A 19190-nucleotide genomic window follows, 5' to 3' on the forward strand; every position below is an offset into this window, starting at 1 on the left:
CTTTAATATTTTTAAAAAATTAAGCACATTTAAAAGTTTTTTTTAATAACAAAATTCAAACATATTAACCCAATTTACAATGAACTTTTATCCGACTTTTAGTTTTTAAAGCCACATCAATTTAAACACAATTGATTTAACCCATTAATAGAAGTTTTTTTTTTCTTGTTTGAATAGATGCTAATAAAACTTGACCCAGTGAGCCCATTTAGGCTGTCGCCTCCACCACAAGTTTTTCCTTTACTATCCATAATTTATTTTCTGGAATGAAATTTCTTACATATTAGTATTTAGTTGATACTTTTCATTCAGTACTCACACGAAAGTAAGTTTAAGCAAAAATTTTAACTGCAAGAAGTCTTTAAGAGATGACAACTCAGACTCCGTCGTCCAAATCTAGAATTTAGCGCAGTGCAAACAAAACAAAAACTCCACTTAGCTAAACTTGGCCTTTGAGAAATCCATTTCTGGATGCTGCAAATCAAAAACTACCCATCAGCAAATGCAATATTTTTAAAAGAAAAAAGATCAATGGTTAGTGTAGAAGATTTAGTTTGTTATCACCTCAGCCATGAACTTCTTCATTATCTCTTGTTTTTGCATCTCATCACTTGAGGGCAGGCCCATTTGCTTCTGTCGTTGGTCGAACTGACAAAAAAAGGTTCAAGTGTCAACAACATTGGATCAAACAATAAAGACAATGGTAAGATGAGGTGGCATGCCCATAAATACCGAGGACAAAGAATCCTAAAATGATGAAATAACAAACGAGGCTTTTGTTTATGAAAATTGAAGCAGATGTGAAGGACACAAGAAAGTTGTTCTAAACATCTACCATCATTTTTTCGACAGTGGATCGTGTTTCAGGATCAAGATCAGACAATTTGCTGTTCTCAGGTTCAACTTTCTGGGTATCAATCTCAGGTTCTCCCTTCACCAAGTACTTCCACCATTCCATCTGGTTTTGCTTAGTTAAGAGAATGGAGATGGATTTCTGGTCCTCTGCAAGAAGTTGAATTGAATAGTTATTGGCTACAAGCGACTGGGTTTCAATAAATGCAGAAATTATTTAAAAATCAGAAGGCATATGGTAAACTTTTCTATAGACCTTTTTTTTTTTTTGAAACAACTTTTCTATAGACCAATTAGATGCTAATAAATGCGAGAGAACCGGAAGGACAAAATATTTCAGGATCCATTTTACCTACCTAAACTCCAGAAGCAATCATCAACCTTGACAGACTGAAAAAGCTCTCCCTGCAAATTAATAAAGCACAAAAGAACACTTATGCAACGAGAGACGGAGAGGAATAGTAATTACAGAACAGCAAGACACACTTACTTCAACCACCGGCGGCTGACCTTTGAGCCCAACTTTAAGATATTTTTTCTTTATTTCACAAGTAATGAATCTTGACTTTGTTCCAGGAGGTACAGGAACACTAATGTTAACCTCCTGCAAAGATTGACCCCAAGTGTATTTCTCCATGTCCAGGCCATTGCCTTTGTTAGGTGCTGCTCAGGAACAAACAACAATCACCAATAAAGACAGTGGTACGTGCAATAAATAATGTAAGAAATGAATTGTGACAACTAAAGAATGTACAAGACTACAAGTGGTTAATATGTGCAGCATTGCGGAACATCACCCGGTTAAAACATACATAAAAAACAATAAAACCATATACAAGATGGTTGTGGAACCATGTACACGGACAACAAATACGATAAAACATATTAGAACTCAGAAATTTATTATAATGAGAATTTTTTCCATCCTGCTTACCAAGATAAAAGAGCTAGGCAGTAGGTAGGCGGCCACCTAAGCGGTTTTTAAAAAAATATATAAAAATTAGTCAAAATATGCATAAATATCTTCAATATTTTAATTAATATTTTTTAATCATGCTTATTAATGTGCATAAATTTGTTAACTGGATAGATTTCAACAAAAATATGCATAACTTTGTTCAGCTATTTAATTAAAAAAAATTATCAATTTAAAAAATAAAAATAAAACCGCCTGGCCTGTTTGTTACCCGCCTAGGCGCCGCCCAACCGACTAGGCGGCCGACTTTTTTCAGCATCACCTGGAGTCACTGATTTTTTAAAAATTGGGACGGTGGGTCACTGCGACGATTTTAGAACAGAGCTGTTTAAATATGCAGTCAAGGTATAGTTCACTTTCCTCCCATTGATAAACTCGTGAACCTGAGGTGTATAAAAGATTCTCTTTAATGTTAAAACCTGTATATCAAGATAATGCGTCACGATTTCTACCCTCTATAAAGTGGATCCAGCACGTTCTAATAAACTCTCTACTCCTAATGCTCGACACCTCATCCTGAGATACAAAACAGGTTTCTATTTAGCATGAATGTTAAGGGGTGGGTGTCAAGAAGTTGGGAATTCATAAATAAGTTGCGTTCCATATAAAAATCACCATTTCCATTCCAGGCAAATGCCAAACAGCTATAACATTAATCCTAAGAACTCGATCCATATCCAAAGCAGCTCTGGATGATGCCATGGCAATTGTAAATACTTCTAAAGTCACCATAAACATGTAAGCATCAATTCCACAACAACAACAATAATAAAAATGACTTCTGAATGAAGATATATATCATTTTAAGTAGGGTGGAACCAAGGAATTTGGACGAACGTGGAACTTGCATCATCGATGCAGAAAAGTAGAATGGTTCATTCTCATCAAGTAATCAACTTTTGTTTTGTTGGAGGTAAAATTTCAAAAGATAGAAACAACACGACAATATAACGATTAAATTACTGAACAAACATGCCGCCACCTCAAATTAAAAACAAAGTTAACGACAGAGATTTTCTACTAAATGTACCTCGAAGCCTATTCTTCTCCACTTCCACTTGACTCTCACTTCCTTTATCCACCGTCACCTCTTCCGTCCTCACGGCCGTCGACGTCGAAGGCTGAGGCGGCGCCTCTTCCTTAACATTTTTCTCAACTTTTCTATCTGCTCCCACCTTCGCTTCTTTACTCTTCTTCTTCTTTTCCTCCGACTCAACTTTATCTTTCACCATCCTCAACACCGCATTCACATCACTCACCAAGGAATCGCTCTTGAACAAGTCGCTTTCTCTCGCGACGAACTCGAAAACCTTTTCCAAAAACCCTATCGGATCCGACGGATCGAGGGCGGCGTTGAACTGTTTCCTCGCTGGCACCGCCGATGTCGCCGGCTTCTTCTGGTTGTCTTCCTCGTAGTCGGAGAGTATCGCCATGAGCAAACTGATCAAGATTGATGAACAAAATTTGAAATTCGAGGAAAAATGGAAAATAATGTCGTAAAAGCTAACGAAAGAGTGAAGAAGCAGCTGTAGGCTCAGAGGTAGAGGTATGATAGGTCATATTTATGGGAAATTACAGAAAGCTCCCTAATGGTTCGTTTAAATGCCCCCTCCCAAAACAATTTTTTTTTTTTTTTTTTAAGCTAATAAAATATATTAATATCAAACGATTACAAAAGGAAAACAGAATGCTAGGAGAACACCTCCATTTCAAAATCAAACAAAGAATGAGCTATTTGATTCGCTGATCTACGAACAAAAGAAAAAAAACAAGAGTGTAGTTCTGAAGCGAGCAAACTACAGTCTTCTAATATTAAGTCCAAACTTGAAACGTCTCGAACTACCGACCTTAAGGCATCAATCACTAATGGCGCATCAGATTCCACAATAACATTTGTTAGATTGAGCTCCTTAATCCATTTGAGAGCCTCACGAATGGCTAAGGCTTCTGTTGTGATCGCTGGAAAAGATCTGGGAAGACTTCCACATATTGGTGAGATGACAGCACCCATTGAATCACGGATAATGCACCCAATCCCATTCGAGGAGGGTCTCTAAAAATCGCTGCGTCAACATTACATTTGAAAAAATTTATCGGGAGTGGGCACCAAGCTGTCGGGATCTGTTGTACAGAAGAAGTTGCATTGTTTTCATTTCTCTTGTTAGCCTCAAGCCATTGATTATGCTGGTCTATTGCTGTTTGAAACACAATAGTTGCTGGTGTGAGCTTCCCATTCCAAAATACATCATTCCGAGCTTTCCATGTACCCCATAAAACCATAACTGTCATTTCAATGTCACATAAAGAACGATCGACGGTGAAGGAAATCCACCACTCTCGAAACAAAGAAGCTGCTCCCACAAGAAGACAAACACCAAACACTCCTTGCAAAAGGACAGAGTAACAATACATGAATATTTGTTTCGGATCCATGATTAATGTTAGAATTTAATGCTTATAAGCAATAATATCCAATAATTACAAAACGGGCACCAATCTTGCATATTAATTCTCCTTCGTCTTAAAGCCACCCTAGTTGGTTAACACTGCGATAACAATTGCCAAAGAAAATTTCTGACTTTTGGTGGTACTTTAAGCTGCCAAACCGAAGTCCAATTAATCTCTGAATCTATAGGATTTGGCTGTTGCAGGGAAGAAAATAATTTATACCCACTTTTCACCGTATAACTCCCTTTACCCATAGGATCAACTCCCCAAATCCACTTATCATCGCACTCTCGCTGGCTCAGAGGAATAGATTGAATTAAATGCACATCTCTCTCCTCAAACACCTCATTTAACAAATCCACATCCCAACCACCTGTTTCTGACAACCTCAAGAACTTACCGTACTATGCTGCAACCCCGACGGACAAGCTGAGACAATGAACGGGTTGCTCATATCAGGCAGCCATGGTGTATCTCATATCAAAGTCTGTTGTCCAACCCTATGCGTCTCCGAACCCCTCGACTGAGAAGATCTTTAGTAGCCAATAAACTCCGCCAAAACAAGTTTGTATATGTTGTGAAAAAGTAAAAATTTACGGTAAAAAGTAAATACTCTAAAACTCAAAATATATCAAACTCTACACTTTATAATCTCTCAACTCAATTGTATTTTTCATCACAAATGAAGACCTATTTATAGATCCACATTTGAGATTAGTCCAAAAATTAATACATCATCATCTACATCATCACACACTAATTTTCCACATTTTACAACTCAATATTCAACATTCAACATTCAATATTCAATATTCAACATAATAATAATATATTTTTCAACACTCCCCCTTGTGATGATGATCGTGATATGATGAATGTCTTCATTACGTGTTTTATACTGCCTCGTTAAAAACCTTATTAGGAAAAACCCAGTGGGATAAAAACCATAGTAAGGAAAAAAGAGTGCAGCCACGTAAACTCCCCCTCATGTTAACATGAGTAATTCTTCACATATTCCGTAGATTGCGCATCCCAATATTATATATATGTTTTCTGAATATTGACGTAGAAAGTGCCTTTGTGAAGAGATCTGATGAGTTCTCACTTGATTGAATGTAACAGATATCAATATCTTTATTCTTCTCAAGCTCTTGAGTGTAGGCAAAGAATTTTGGGGGGATATGTTTGGTTCTGTCACTTTTGATGTATCCTTCTTTCATTTGAGCAATACATGCAGCATTATCTTCATACAGCGTCACAGGCTTCTTGTTTACTGATAATCCACAAGAAATTTGGATATGTTGTGTCATTGATTTTAGCCAAACACATTCACGGCTTGCTTCATGTAGCGCAATAATCTCAGCGTGATTTGATGAAGTTGTTACGAGTGTTTGTTTCTGTGAACGCCAAGAAATTGCGGTGCCTCCACGAGTAAATACATATCCGGTTTGGGAACGTGCCTTATGTGGATCAGATAAATATCCAGCATCAGCATAACCAATGATACTTTGATTGGTGTCTTTTGAGTACAAAAGTCTCAAATCTGTCGTTCCTCGTAGATAATGGAATATATGTTTAATTCCGTTCCAGTGCCTCTTTGTTGGATATGAACTGAATCTTTCCAATAAATTTACAGCAAAATATATATCAAGTCTAGTGCAATTTGCAAGATACATAAGGGCACCAATGGTACTTCTGGACCAAGAATAACTTCATCATCTTCACATGAACGGAATGAATCCTTTTCTATGTTTAATGATCTTACAACCATTGGAGTACTTAATGGATTTGATTTATCCATATTAAAACGTTTAAGGATCTTTTCTGTATAATTTGCCTGGTGAACAAAAATTCCACATTCTTTTTGTTCGATTTGCAAACCCAGAGAATACTTGGTTTTTCCAAGATCCTTCATTTCGAATTCTTCCTTCAAGTACATCATAACTTCTTGAATTTCTTTATTCGTTCCAATGATGTTTAAATCATCAACATATACATCAATAATTACACATCCGGATGTTGTTTTCTTGATGAAAACACAAGGGCATATTGGATCATTTACATATCCCTTTTTCATCAAGTGCTCGCTTAGCCGATTATACCACATTCGGTCGGATTGCTTTAACCCATATAATGACCTTTGCAATTTTACAGAATAAAATTCTCTGGGTTTTGAACTTTGTGCTTCAGACATCTTAAATCCTTCAGGAATTTTCATGTATATATCACTATCAAGTGATCCGTATAAGTAAGCTGTAACAACATCCATAAGACACATTTCCAAATTTTCAGACACTGCCAAACTAATCAAATATCGAAATGTAATTGCATCCATAACAGGAGAATACGTTTCTTCATAATCAATTTCAGGCCTTTGAGAAAAACCTTGTGCAACAAGTCTAACTTTATATCTGACTATTTCATTTTTCTCATTTCGCTTTCGAATAAAAAACCATTTGTATCCAACAGGTTTTACACCTTAAGGTGTGAGGACTATAGGTCCAAAAAAATTACGTTTATTCAGCGAATCCAATTCAACCTGGATGACATCTTTCCATTTGGCCCAATCATGACGAGTTTTACATTCACCAAAAGATTTTGGTTCATGATCCTCATTTTCATTTATAATGTCACAAGACACATTATAAGAAAATATCTCATCAATATCTTCTATGTCTTTTCGGTTCCATATTTTTCCAATATTAATATAATTGATAGAGATTTCACGATTTTCGTCAGTTTGTGGTTCTGACAGAATATTTTCATCATCAGGTGTTTTTTCTGGAACACCACTTTCTATTTTATGATCATTGTGCTTCTCTATGTCTTTTATTTTTCGAGGATTTTTATCCTTGGAACCGACTAGCCTTCCACGCTTCAAGCGTTTTATGACATCATGAGTGTCTTCAATTTTTTTCTTTGGAATTTCAATTCGAGCAGAGGCATTTACAACATGTATATATGATTTTGTTACCCATTTTGTGTCTGCAAATGCATCTGGCATTTGATTTGCAATTCTTTGCAAGTGCACAATTTGCTGTACATCTTTCTCACATTGTTTGGTCCTTGTATCCAAATGTAACAATGATGGTACATACCATGTGATTTCTTTTTCGATGTGTTTCTTTTCTCCCCCTAACATTGGACAAATTTCTTCATTAAAATGACAATCAGCAAAGTGTGCTATAAACACATCGCCTGTCTGAGGCTCAAGATATCGAATGATTGATGGACTATCATAACCGATATAAATTAAATACCGATTTTTCTTTGATGACCCATTTTTTATCGTTGAGGTGGTGCAATAGGCACATACACCATACATCCAAAAATTCTCAGATGAGAAATATTTGGTTCTTTACCAAATGCAAGCTGTAATGGGGAGAATTTATGATATGCACTTGGTCTGATGCGAATTAATGCCGCATCATGTAAAATTGCATGTCCCCATATAGAAATAGGGAGTTTTGTTCTCATAATCATTGGTCTAGCAATCAGTTGTAGACGTGTAATCAATGATTCAGCTAATCCATTCTGTGTATGAACATGAGCAACAGGATGTTCAACAGTAATTCCCATTGACATACAATAGTCATTGAAAGTTTGGGAAGTAAATTCTCCAGCATTATCAAGTTTTATTTTCTTGATTGTATAATCGGGAAATTGATTCCGCAATTTTATTATTTGAGCCATTAATCTTGCAAATGCCACATTCCGAGTTGACAATAAGCATACATGTGACCATCTGCTGGAGGCATCGATTAATACCATAAAATATTGAAATGGTCCACATGGTGGATAAATTGGCCCACAAATATCACCCTGAATACGTTCAAAAAATATGGGTGATTCTGTTTGGATTTTAGCTGGCGATGGTCTTATAATAAGTTTTCCAAGAGAACATGCTTTACATTGAAACTTATTATTCTGAAAGATCTTTTGGTCTTTCAATGGATGACCATGCGTATTTTCAATAATTCTTCGCATCATTATTGAACTAGGATGTCCCAATCGATCATGCCAATTGGTTAATATTGAAGAACTATTAACCACCATATTTGATTCGATTGGCCTTATATGTGTATAATGCAATCCAGCAGGGAGCATTGATAATTTTTCAACCACATATTTCTTTCCTGATTTATATATGGTAAGACACATATATTTCTGATTTCCATCAGTTATCGTCTCAGTATCATACCTATGAGAATATTGAAAGAGTGGGTGCCCGGTGAGCCAACTTGTGGCTAAGGGCTTTTATGACTCTATGTATAAACAATCTTTTGTTTTATATAATTTACACTTTTATAATGACATTTACTTTATCTTTTATCATATTATTATGTTGTGACATACTATAAGATGTTTAGATGAAGACCTTGAATCTGTAAGATGTGGTAGCACATGGGGATGGCTATCATGAAACACATCTTAAAGTCACTGTATATTCTAAACAGTTCCTAGTCAATTGAGCCATCCGTTAATAAGGATAAGGATCGCTCGAGATTGAGACTAGCGTTTGCGATGCCGAGTACCACGTTTCATTGGTATGAAACATAGAGATGTTCAAAGCATGCAAATGGATATTCATATGATGAATGATTGAACTACCCTATCCGGACTTTCCAAGTGGTTATCACTTATCGAGTGGATAAAGTCCGCGGTTTTGGTTGTACACCATTAGTCCTTACTACTTGAAACATCATTGAGACTCTATATGCTAGTACTTTACTTTGACTCGTTTACCGACTCTATTGGGGTCATCAGATGTCGGGATTGGGTACAGTTACGACACATATAGGAGTCGATGCTTTGTTGTCAAGGATTCACCACATACTTGCGAGTGTGGATATCCTATGCAATCTGAGGAGATATTAGTGTGACGAATCTCTGGCCAGAGTACATGATGTATTTTAGGTTACTTGGTTTCCTAGTAGCACATGCGATGTCACTATTTGATCTTCAATATGTATTGTATAGTTATCGAATCTCGAACGACTCTCGATTTACCAATAGTTGTTGATTCGATCGGGATATATGGATGAAGGGACCGTACTGTACGCTAACCAAAATCTATTGGTTCTTTCAGGCACTATCAGTGATACCTAGGGAATCATGGGGCGATGTTGCTAGGAGCTCTTACCATGATTCGATGGGCAAGTCGGAAATTGTTGTTCCGAGTCACAAGGAGTTGTGAGCCCACGGCTAGTTGTATCCCTGAATCATTGAGGGTCACACAAGTAATGGATTTCTAATCCCCGTTGAGATAATTAAATTTAAAGAGTTAAATTTAGTGAATAAAGAAGTGGGACTTCTTATTTAAAAGTAGAGGGAGTAAGATTTCCTAAAATGACATAGTGATGGACATTTTTGGAAACCACTGAATTCGGATTCAGAAAATTTATCTTGACTTTAAAAGATGCAGAAATGGTTTCTGTGCACATTGGTGGAATTGGTTTATCTGTTCGAAAATTCCAGCCTGTGAATTTTGAATTTGCAGTCTGGTTTAACAGATCAAATCTGTTATTTCTCTTCGTAGAAACTTCTGATAGACTTTCTAGTGCAGTCTATCAGAGGGATTAAATTTCTGTTCGTGGACCTGATTGAAGAATTGTTCGTTCATCAGTTCCTGGGTATACAACAAGAGCAGTTTAATCTTTTGGTGTCCATAATCTCGCTTCGAGATTTTAAGGTAAAATTTATATTGTTTAAATTTTATATATTATCAATTTTAATCGTAGAAATTTGATACTCATTTGAAATCGTTCCATATAAAATTTAAAACTTCCGCTGCATCGGGTATCACTTTCTTTTTCGATCCGGAGAACGACAGTGTTCCAACAAATATATGTCATTAAAACTAAACAAATTTCTTTTTGATCCCGGTGAATATAAAACATCATTTATCAAAAAATTTGTACCATTAGGTAACAAAAAATGTGTTTTTTCACAACCTTCAATCAAGTCTACAGGACCTAATATTGTATTCACTATTGTTTTTGTTGGTTTTAATTCTAAGAAATATCTTTTATCTCAGAGAATGGTGTACGTTGTACCACTATCGGGTATGCAAACTTTCATGGGTTTATCTTCGCTCATAGCATTTTCCAAACTTCAAAAAATACAATAAAAAAAATCAAGGATAATATATATATATATGCGCAAAATATAGAATGTTTAATAAGAATGCATGAAAAATATAGCATGTTACATTTCAGTCCCACCAATATATTAATCAATGTTCTCGAAATCATTTGAAAAAATCGACAGCATTGAAATAAGTTGAACAACTTAAATGGTTACTGTTTTCAACAAAATTGGTCTATTTTTATTTTCCCTTTATCGATACTTTAAATATCTACATAAGTGCTCAAGGGTACGTGACTAATGTCTTGGAGTGCCACATTTATAACAAGCACTCTCATATCTTTTTGAGTGATTTTTATTTTCACTCATATTTTCATGCTGCCTTTTTGGGTGGTTCGTGACGTTTTTTTGAGATTAGTTATTGAAGTAACTATCTCGATTATTTTCATATTCACGGCTGTGACCACGACCGCGATCATTTCTACGTCCACGTTCATGACCACATCCTCGACCTCAACCAAAATCTAGTTTATGCCTTTGATTTTGGTTTTCATTTTTACTTAAGACATTTGCTTCTGGAAATGCGGTAGATACATTGGGTCGGGATTTATGATTTCTCACTAACAATTCTTTGTTTTTTTCTAGTCATATCGAGAACAACGAATTTAAGTTTTGTCAAATTTGACATGGTGGTACTAGAAAAATAACAATGCATTTTATAAGTTAATTTTCATTAGTATGACAATACAAAATAATGGGAGAATGAATATTACAAGTGCGTGTACAAATAGAAAAAAAGTATGTGGTGGAAAATCGCTGGTGAGTACAAGACTCGTGAGCATGATGATCATAATCGTTATGAAAAATAGCCTTAGAAATGCCATCATCTTCATCTTTGAAAAAACCGAGGATAAAATATTTTGAGAGTGAATTTTAGTGTGATTGAAAATGAGTTTGAGTGAACATATTTATAGGGAAAAATTTAGCCTTTTATAACCGTTTGTGACCGTTGGGGGTAAGAAAAAAAATGATTGTGTTGAATACAAATTTGTGATAATCATGCGATGCATATAATGATAATCATAATTAAATGATTATATATATCATATCACTTTATTATAAGGTCGGTGCCGTAGACATTTTTTTATATAATATTGTGAAATTATACAAATATAATTAGTATAAAGTCAGGTATAGTAAATCATATCACATTATTATAAGATCGGTGTCATAGATAGTCTTTTATATAATATTGTGAAATTATACAAATATAGTTAATATAAAGTCATGTATAGTATATCATATCACATTATTATAAGATCGGTGTCACAGACAGCCTTTTATATAATATTGTGAAATTATACAAATATAGTTAGTATAAAGTCAGGTATAGTATATCATATCACATTATTATAAGATCGGTGTCACAGACAGCCTTTTATATAATATTGTGAAATTATACAAATATAGTTAGTATAAATACATAATAAATATATATCATATCACGTTATTATAAGGTCAGTGTCATAGACAACCTTTTATATAATAACATGAAATTATATATTAATATATATACATAAAAAATATATAAACAATAAAATAAATATACTTACTTGTTGAATATTTTTGACTTCTTCTTGTATTTTGAAGCGTCGAAAATTATAGAGAACCTTCGAGCGATCGTGCTGATAACGTGTTGTGAAAAACTAAAAATTTACGGTAAAAAGTAAATACTCCAAAACTCAAAATATATCAAACTCTACACTTTATAATATTTTCTCTCAACTCAATTGTATTTTTCATCACAAATGAAGACCTGTTTATAGATCCACATTTGATATTAGTCCAAAAATTAATACATCATCATCTACATCATCACACACTAATTTTTCATATTTTACAACTCAATATTCAACATTCAATATTCAATATTCAACATAATAATAATATATTTTTCAACAGTATGATATTTTTTTGATCGAAACAAGTTTGTATGATATTAATCGTTAATAAAAGTGTTTAGTATATTTTGGGCCCTTGCAAAATTTCTATATAACATAAAACCTCTTATAAAAAATAAATTAGTTAGAAAATCCTTCATTTTTTTAAAAAATAAGCTAAACATTATTGTGTCATGATGTCCTAAGATACATCCCGGGGTATCATCTGATGATATCTCGGGATGTATCTATATTTCACATGAATTTAGGTTAGGATTTGTGAGCAATAAACAAATTGTCGGTGGTGGTTGTGTCAGATGATTATTACTGGATATGGACCTGTCAGAGATTCACTATCAAATTTTGATCTGAACTTGTCAAAATTATAAGAGCATGAGCCACATCTCATCAAAATATGGGTCACATCTCATCAGATCATGAGTCTTGTCCTCTCATGTATAGACCGACATCATGGGATAGACGGTTTCAACAATCTACATAAGAGAAAAGTTTTTAATATATATAGAGATATATTGTTTTCTTCTTGAGTAAACACACAATGTGAGAAGAGGGGTTTTCTGCACTTCCTTCCCTATGATGATTTTTCATCGTTTTCTACACTTTATTCTATCTTTCTCCCATGTTTTCTCTGCTTGACTTAGACGTCGGAAGAGTTACGTCGAGAGAAATCTCGGCGCCTAAAACAGGTTTATTCATGATTTTCAGACAAAGACAGGCAAAAAAATCACAAAGACTAAGGAAGAAAATTTGGGAACGCATCACGTCAAAAGTTGTAGCAACACGCACTTATAATACAGTTGGTCATATTTTTTTGACTTTTTTATAAATCGAAATGATTGAAATACCCCAAATCTTTAAATATAATATTTTTTTGATGGTTTTTCCTTATTTTTTATTGATTGGGATTTTTCCTTATATTTTTATTAACTCAAATGACATAATGTTTCAACAAATGCAATTGGTCATACTTTTTATTTAAATAAAGTGAAAAAATACCACTATTTGAAACACTATCAAAATAGGGGTACTTAATACAAAATATATAATTGTGAAATTGATTTTAAAAAATAAAATTTTTATACCATTTTTTGAAGAAAAAAAAAATTAACAACAATATATGATTGATTTTGAAAAACTAAAGTGAGAGATATAGAAATAAATTAATTTTTTTTATTTGGTTAAAAATTTGAATAGTGTTTAAAATAAAGTTAAACAAATTTATCAACATAAAAATATATAATCGAGTAACATTAATTTTTTTTATAATTTTAAATAACTTAATATTAGAATAATTATATTTATTCTTTTTTGTTCCTCCTTATCTTAGAATCAAGGCATTCGAGTGTAATTTGATTTTATATTGTTAAAAATTTGATCCAATATATAAATATAAATATATATATATATATATATATCATACTTAAATATTTCTCGTCATAAATTTCTAATAAAATAATTAGATAAAAAGTATGATAAAAAATTAATAATTTTAAATGAATGAAAATTTTAATAAAAACTTAAATAATATTAAAATGTATTTACTCCGCAAACTGAATTTTAAAATTTTTAATTCGAATTTGAGGTCAATCATATTTTTTTACCAACATTTTATTAGATTAATTTAAAATATTATTTTGAAAAAATATTAATAATTTGTTATAATTACTATTTTTATATTATAATATATAGTGTTATTTTTCTAATGCTATAATAATTTATTTACTATGTAGATTTTATTAATATTATCATTTACTTATATTTTACATTATTAGTACTCCAATTATTATTATTAAATTTCATATTCTTAATTCTTATTATTAATTTGATATTAAATTTTTATTTAATTTTTTATTACAATATTTATTATTTATATTATTTTAAAAAATTACGAAATAATAAAAAATAGCGTGTTTGGTTTGCGAGTTGGTGAATTTATTATTTTAAATTGTGGTGTTTTCTCATTTTATAATATTAAAATTTTAAAGTAATTCAATTAAAACATAATGTTGAAAATCTTAAGTTTCGGTTTTTTTTTTGCGTACATTTATCAATCACATCGCTAAACTGCATTTAGCTAGTAAACTGCTCAAAGTTACTACTGAACCACTAGCATCGTGAAACTAAAATCTTCTAAGTAAATTGCTCGCACGCTCAACTACTAAAGCTTACAACAGTTTACTTACCCAGACTGAGTACTCAAGTTGCTAAACTGCTATTACATCCAAACTACTCTCAGTCTACCTTTTTGCCACTAGACTGCCATAGTCAGTCATCTGAAGTTCGCACAATTATTTTATCAACAGTCAGAGAATATTCAGTTGACAGTCAGTTTACCTCAACGGATAAAATCTTCAGTACACTGACATTCTGCAACAACAGCCCCACACTCAGATTGTACTATTGCGGCAAAGAATGATGCAAAATGATATGTAAGACGCCCCGACTGAACCCAACTGGAAACAATCAATCGAAAAAATAAGTCTTGAGACAGAGATTTCCAAGATAAGAACTAAGAATGAGCAAGTGAAGACAAACTACTTGAAGCTTACTGTTGAAAATTAAAAAAAAAAAAACTAAACGATTTGGTAAGATCATGGAGCAACTCTTCAAGTTTGCTGACAGAAATGCAAGATTCGCAAAAATCCGTATGAGACAAGAGTGGTCTCGTATTTGGCAAAAATGAGTGCATCTGTGAGTCTAGTACTCTCCCAAAACTGGACATGTGTAAAGTTAAGTATATATACTTTGTGAGGTCCAGGCGGCGCAGGCGGACACAATTGTTGAGGAAAGCATCTACCATATGATAAGAGGAGAGCCCAGGATGTGTTTCAACTGTAGAAAGACTGAACACTTCGTAGCAGACTGTCCAAAGCCCAAGAAAGATGAAAGAAGGTCAACTGACAAAGGAAAGAAGCCATATGAGAAGAGGAGAAGTTCCAAAGATGACAGAAGATCATCTAAGAAGAAATATGAAGCCCTAGTTGCTGAGGAGAGCAAGGCTAAATGGACAGAAACGGTAAGTGATTCATCTGAGTCAGACTACTCTTCCAGTTCAAGTGATGATGAAAAGGAAGTCACATGTATTATGGCAAATGATCGAGAACTAGCATCTACCAGTGAACAGGTATTTGATTTTAGTTATGAAAAACTCACACGTGATGATTTGATATTTTCACTTCATGAGATGTCCAATGAGTACCAAAACTGTCCATAACATTTGAGGAAGTTAAAGCGATGCAAAATGATCTGTAAGACGCCCCGACTGAGCCCAGCTGGGAACAATCAATCGAGAAAATAAGTCTTGAGACAGAGATTTCCAAGCTAAGAACTAAGAATGAGCAAGTGAAGACAAACTACTTGAATCTTACTGTTGAAAATTAAAAAAAAAAAACTAAATGATTTGGTAAGATCATGGAGCAACTCTTCAAGTTTTAGACAGAAATGCAAGATTCGCAAAAATCCATATGAGACAAGAGTGGTCTCGTATTTGGCAAAAATGAGTGCATCCGTGAGTCTAGTACTCTCCCAAAACTGGACATGTGTAAAGTTAAGTATCTATACTTTGTGAGGTCCAGGCGGCACAGGCGGACACAATTGTTGAGGAGAGCATCTACCAAATGATAAGAGGAGAGCCCAGGATGTGTTTCAACTGTATAAAGACTGGACACTTTGTAGCAGACTGTCCAAAGCCCAAGAAAGATGAAACAAGGTCAACTGACAATGGAAAGAAGCCATATGAGAAGAGGAGAAGTTCCAAAGATGACAGAAGATCATCTAAGAAGAAATATGAAACCCTAGTTGCTGAGGAGTGCAAGGCTAAATGGACAGAAACAGTCAGTGATTCATCTGAGTAAGAATACTCTTTCAGTTCAAGTGATGATGAAAAAGAAGTCACATGTATTATGGCAAATGATCGAGAACTAGCATCTACCAGTGAATAGGTATTTGATTTTAGTTATGAAGAACTCACACGTGATGATTTGATATTTTCACTTCATGAGATGGCCAATGAGTACCAAAACTGTCCATAACATTTGAGGAAGTTAAAGCGATGCAAAATGATCTGTAAGACGCCCCGAATGAGCCCAATTGGGAACAATCAATCGAGAAAATAAGTCTTGAGACAGAGATTTCCAAGCTAAGAACTAAGAATGAGCAAGTGAAGACAAACTACTTGAAGCTTACTGTTTAAAATTTTTTAAAAAACTAAACGATTTGGTAAGATCATGGAGCAACTCTTCAAGTTTGCTGACATAAATGCAAGATTCGCAAAAATCCGTATGAGACAAGAGTGGTCTCGTATTTGGCAAAAATGAGTGCATCTGTGAGTCTAGTACTCTCCCAAAACTGGACATGTGTAAAGTTAAGTATATACACTTTGTGAGGTCCAGTATGGGACATGAACATGGAAAAGTCCATGAGAAACCAATCCTTCAAGTTGGAAAACCAGTTGAGCAAATGAACAGAAAGATGTTTCGCATTGGATTCGTTCCTAAGAATACTAGAGGTGAGCCAAACTGGACCTATAATCGGGTCATTAGGGTTCCAAGAAATTATATGAAAGGAAATCAAAATCAATACTACAACAAACGACCTGTTTAGAAATGATAGAGACAACTTAATGACGTGGGAAAGGGTAAACAACACTTTGTATCAACTGCTTGCCACACACCACGAACGAACACATAAATATGCAAAAAATTTAGGAATATAGAGACTGGTAAGTTGGTAAGACTGATCCAGATCTGGGTGTCTAAAGGATTAATCCATCGTGGACCCAAATAGATATGGATATTGGCCAACCAATGCTATTCAAACTCAAATCGATCTAACCATGGATGAAGTGTTTGAAGTCAATCTTGATGCATAGAAAGATAATAAAATGTTCTCAGTCGAGTTAGAAGAAGATAAAACCTTCTTGACAAAAGCCAAACAATCTAGTTATTTTAATTTACATTGTCAAGAAAGAATTTCAATGTCTTGTGATGAGGAAATTGAGGCAGTCAAGCCAACTGAATAAGAAACAGTTGATGATTTAAATAGCACTTTGAATGGAATTGATTCATCACTTGTTTCTCGTAGACATTCAAGCGATCAGAAATTATCAAAGCAAAACTAAAGATCATATTTCAGCCCTTCGCAACTCAATAACAAAAGAAGTAGTCATGCTACAGAGACAATTCTCTTTGTTAATCAAATCTCTGAACAAGTTCAACCAAGTAGGCTCTTATTTGTCTCAACTACAACAGTCTCATGCTTCACTTCAAAACAAAGTGGACACTCTTTCCACTGAAGTTCACTCGCTGCAAGAATCCTTGGCTAATAACTTTCATTTTATGACCAACCAAATAGATTCTCTTTCCTCCCTTACTCGACATATTCTGAACAATCAAGACAGATCTCCAAGAACTCAATTGAGATATGGCCATCAGGGCCAGTTTAGTAGATCATCTTCTATCAGCCGAGCACACAACACTCATCTTCATTATCTAAGTCAATGATAGATATTCATCTTTGCTTATTCATCTTTGCTTATTTTATCTACTCACGTTTCCTGAATTGTCATTATTTAATGACATCTTTTTCTCCGACAAATTTATTATTCTTCATACATCTTGTGTTTGTCAAAAAGAGGGAAAACAAATAACAGTTTAGTTAACAGTTTGAGTCAACTGTTTAGTTGAGTACTAATAGTGACAATACAAAAGCTAAGTTTTGATGAATCTAAGTTTTGTCAAACACCGAAAAGGAGGAAATTGTTGGAAATCTTAAGTTTTTGTGTTTTTGCATACATTTGTCAACCGCATCGCTAAACTGCATTTAGCCAGTAAACTACTCAAAGTTACTGAACTACTGGTATCGTGGAACTAAAATATTCTATGTAAACTGCTCGGACGCTCAACCGCTAAAGCGTACAACAGTTTACTTACCCAAACTGAGTACTCAAGTTGCTAAACTGCTACTACTTCCAAACTTCTCTCAGTCTACCTATTTGCCACTAGACCATCATCGTCAGTCATCTGAAGTTCGCGCAATTAGTTTATCAACAGTCGGAATACTCAGTTGACAGCCAGTTTACCTCAGCAGATAAAATCTTTCGTACACTAACATTCTGCATCAATCACCCTGCACTCAGATTGTATTATTGCGGCAGAGAATGATAACATGGCACATACAAATAGTGCAACGAGAAGAATTTAAAGATATCAAATAATATTTAAAATTATGATCGTTGACACCCAAGCCTATAAATAGGCGCATCGATCAGTTGAGTAAAACTCTCTCAAGTATTGAATATGAACTCGCATTCTAAGCAATCTACCAAAAATCTTTCAAAGTTCTTCAAGCGAAACTAATCAAAACTCAAAGCACACATTCGCAGAATTTATCTGATCGTTGAAGGATCAATGTGTGCACTCGTAATCGAGTTGTAATCTCTTTGTATTGAATTCAATAGAGAACTGTATTTGTTGTCGTTGTTACCAGGAGTTCTGAGATAGGCGATTGTGTATAAGTCCAAATCTTGGAGTGGAGTTTTGCGAAGTGTTGTAAAATTCAAAGTCTTCTAGTGCTATCTTTCAAGGAGGAAGAAGGGGTGATGTAGGAGTATTGAAATCTCCGAACATCCAAAAACATTCGATTGTGTCTTTCATTTCATTTTACTTTATTCATTCAGTTTCGCATTCACTTTTATACCCAGTTTTCAAAATCTGTTTGTTGGCATTTTCCGCACATTGTATTTGTTTGTCAACTTACATCGACTTCAAGAAAGTAAGAAGTCGGTCGCTAACCCGATTGAGTTCTAATCTTTAGAGTTGAGAAATTGTTGAAGTGTATTCACCCCATCTACACACAACCGATCCTAT

At 34.1% G+C, this 19190-nt stretch overlaps 1 protein-coding gene across 1 annotated transcript; it reads right to left on the reverse strand.

The window, feature by feature from the left end:
- Positions 1 to 200: 200 nt before the first annotated feature.
- LOC140872558 (protein BOBBER 1-like) lies at positions 201 to 3385 on the reverse strand. Its single transcript, XM_073275427.1, has 6 exons — positions 2859 to 3385; positions 1343 to 1515; positions 1209 to 1257; positions 836 to 1002; positions 565 to 648; positions 201 to 474 (listed from the first exon to the last, which is right to left on the reverse strand). The coding sequence occupies exons 1-6, from the start codon at positions 3259 to 3261 to the stop codon at positions 436 to 438; spliced, it is 915 nt and encodes a 304-aa protein (XP_073131528.1). The 5' UTR covers positions 3262 to 3385; the 3' UTR covers positions 201 to 435.
- Positions 3386 to 19190: the final 15805 nt, after the last annotated feature.

This window comes from Henckelia pumila, unplaced genomic scaffold (genome assembly GCF_033568475.1).
Source record: "Henckelia pumila isolate YLH828 unplaced genomic scaffold, ASM3356847v2 CTG_466, whole genome shotgun sequence".
Lineage (NCBI taxonomy): Eukaryota > Viridiplantae > Streptophyta > Magnoliopsida > Lamiales > Gesneriaceae > Henckelia > Henckelia pumila.

Coding starts and splice junctions, on each gene's coding strand:
- LOC140872558 (XM_073275427.1), bottom strand. CDS start 3,261: ATGGCGATACTCTCCGACTACGAGGAAGACAACCAGAAGAAGCCGGCG. Junction 1,003..1,208: donor TGATTGCTTCTGGAGTTTAG/GTAGGTAAAATG, acceptor AACTTCTTGCAG/AGGACCAGAAATCCATCTCC. Junction 475..564: donor TGAAGAAGTTCATGGCTGAG/GTGATAACAAAC, acceptor TTTGATTTGCAG/CATCCAGAAATGGATTTCTC.